At 47.4% G+C, this 1,680-nt stretch overlaps 1 protein-coding gene across 7 annotated transcripts in view; it reads left to right on the top strand.

Moving 5' to 3' along the window:
- Positions 1-1,680, top strand: part of Tacc1 (transforming acidic coiled-coil containing protein 1) — a 98,579-nt gene that overhangs the window by 80,312 nt on the left and 16,587 nt on the right. For 6 of the 7 annotated variants that reach the window (XM_026787010.1, XM_026787012.1, XM_026787009.1 and 3 more), the window contains one exon: positions 1,033-1,085. In XM_026787010.1, the coding sequence (XP_026642811.1) occupies positions 1,033-1,085 (53 nt within the window). The remainder of the gene's footprint in view (positions 1-1,032; positions 1,086-1,680) is intronic. The other variant, XM_026787008.1, reaches the window with a different exon arrangement.

Raw genomic sequence — 1,680 nt, 5'->3', positions numbered from 1 at the left:
ACCTCCTAATCCTTCCCAAATAACAGTTCCACCTACTGGGGACCAAACTCACAAATATTTGGGGGAGCCATTCTCATCAGACCCCTGCACCCAGCTTAAAAATGGTTGTCTGTATGGTATAGGTATGTGCATGTGAACACAGGTGCCTTTGGAGGCCAGAAGCCTCGGGTCCCTGGAGCTGGAGTTCCGGGCTGGTGTGAGCCTCCTGACATGGCGTAGGTGCCAGGAACCTGTGCGAGCAGTGTGTTCTCTTAACCACCGAGCCGTCTCTCCAGCTCCTGCTGAAATTCTTGTGGACAGTCATACATTTAGAGAAGGGGAATGATGGAGGTCATGACCTGTCACTGACCCCGGAAAGCAGGTAGAAAGTCCAAACCAAGCAAGTTACCCTGACCCCACCCTCCACCCCACCACCTCAGCTTCTGTTTTTGGTCATTTCTGCACTGTATCTGATGCCTGAGATGGTCAGCTTGCGGACAGGAGAGGTTTACATTAGACTATTCAGATGTTGTAACAAGGAGATTTTTAGCTTTATTTTTATTTATTTTTATTTGTGTACTTTTCTAAATTTTAAACTTCCTTCAGAGATATAGTCATTGTCTGACACCCCCCCCCCATGTCACCTGATACCAGAAAGGTAGGCCCAATAGGAGGGAACCCAGCTAGATGACAATGAGCTTGGACTTAAGGCAGTTTTATCTGCTGCATGGGTTATAGTGAGAGTGTCCTCCCGAGCCAGAATTTAAATGTGCTCAGATTTAGAAATAGAGTAGGATTCAGTGTTCGCTGAATTTCCAGTGGACACAAGGGGGCAGACCTGCCATTCCTTCAGCTGGAGGGTTGACAGCTGTGGCTAACTCTGCAAGCCTGTGGGCTTTTAACATAAGAGTTCAAGAAAGCCAGCGCACCTTTTAGGAATCTTTACGTTCTGTGTTCTGTTGTTCTATGCGGGCACTAGAGTTGCCTGGTCTTCACCAGGAACAAGGAACCCATTCCTTGCAGTTCGTATGAAAATGGCTTTCTCTCTTTCAGGTTTAGAGAAGGAGACATGCCAGAAGACGGAGAAAGAGGAGTCCGCCGTGCATGTAAGTTCCCAGCTTGGAGGGGTGGGGCAGCTTATGTTTCTTTCGCTTTGTTTAGAGCCCAGACTAGCTTGATTCAGTAAATTCTAGTTAACATTAGGTGATGGGGGGGAAGAAATGTGTGACTGGCTAGATGGCCCAGCAGGTAACAGTGACCACCCACACAGCGGTGGAAGGAGAGAATGGACTCCAGAGCTGTCCTTTGACCTCAGTGTGCACGCTGCGCTGCACAGCTCACACTCATGCTCACATACATATTCTTTACAGTTTCCTCATCTGCAGATCTGACCGTTTGTGCATAATGTTCTTTACACAAGCACTAGCCCCATGTGACTGGGCAAGTTGAACTGTTAGTCTGAATTGAGATGCCTTTGAATACAATCAGCCTTTGAAGACTTGAGTACAGTTAGTAAATGTCTCAGAAAGTGGGATACAGTCCGTGATGATGGAGCAGAGGAAATGGGATACAGTCTGTGATGGTTTGAGTACAGTTAGTAAATGTCTCAGAAAGTGGGATACAGTCCGTGATGATGGAGCAGAGGAAATGGGATACAGTCTGTGATGGTGGAGCAGAGGCAGTGGGATACAGTCTGTGATG

The sequence above is a fragment of the Microtus ochrogaster genome, linkage group LG7_11 (assembly GCF_000317375.1).
Source record: "Microtus ochrogaster isolate Prairie Vole_2 linkage group LG7_11, MicOch1.0, whole genome shotgun sequence".
Lineage (NCBI taxonomy): Eukaryota > Metazoa > Chordata > Mammalia > Rodentia > Cricetidae > Microtus > Microtus ochrogaster.
This window is presented reverse-complemented; position numbering and strand designations above follow the sequence as displayed.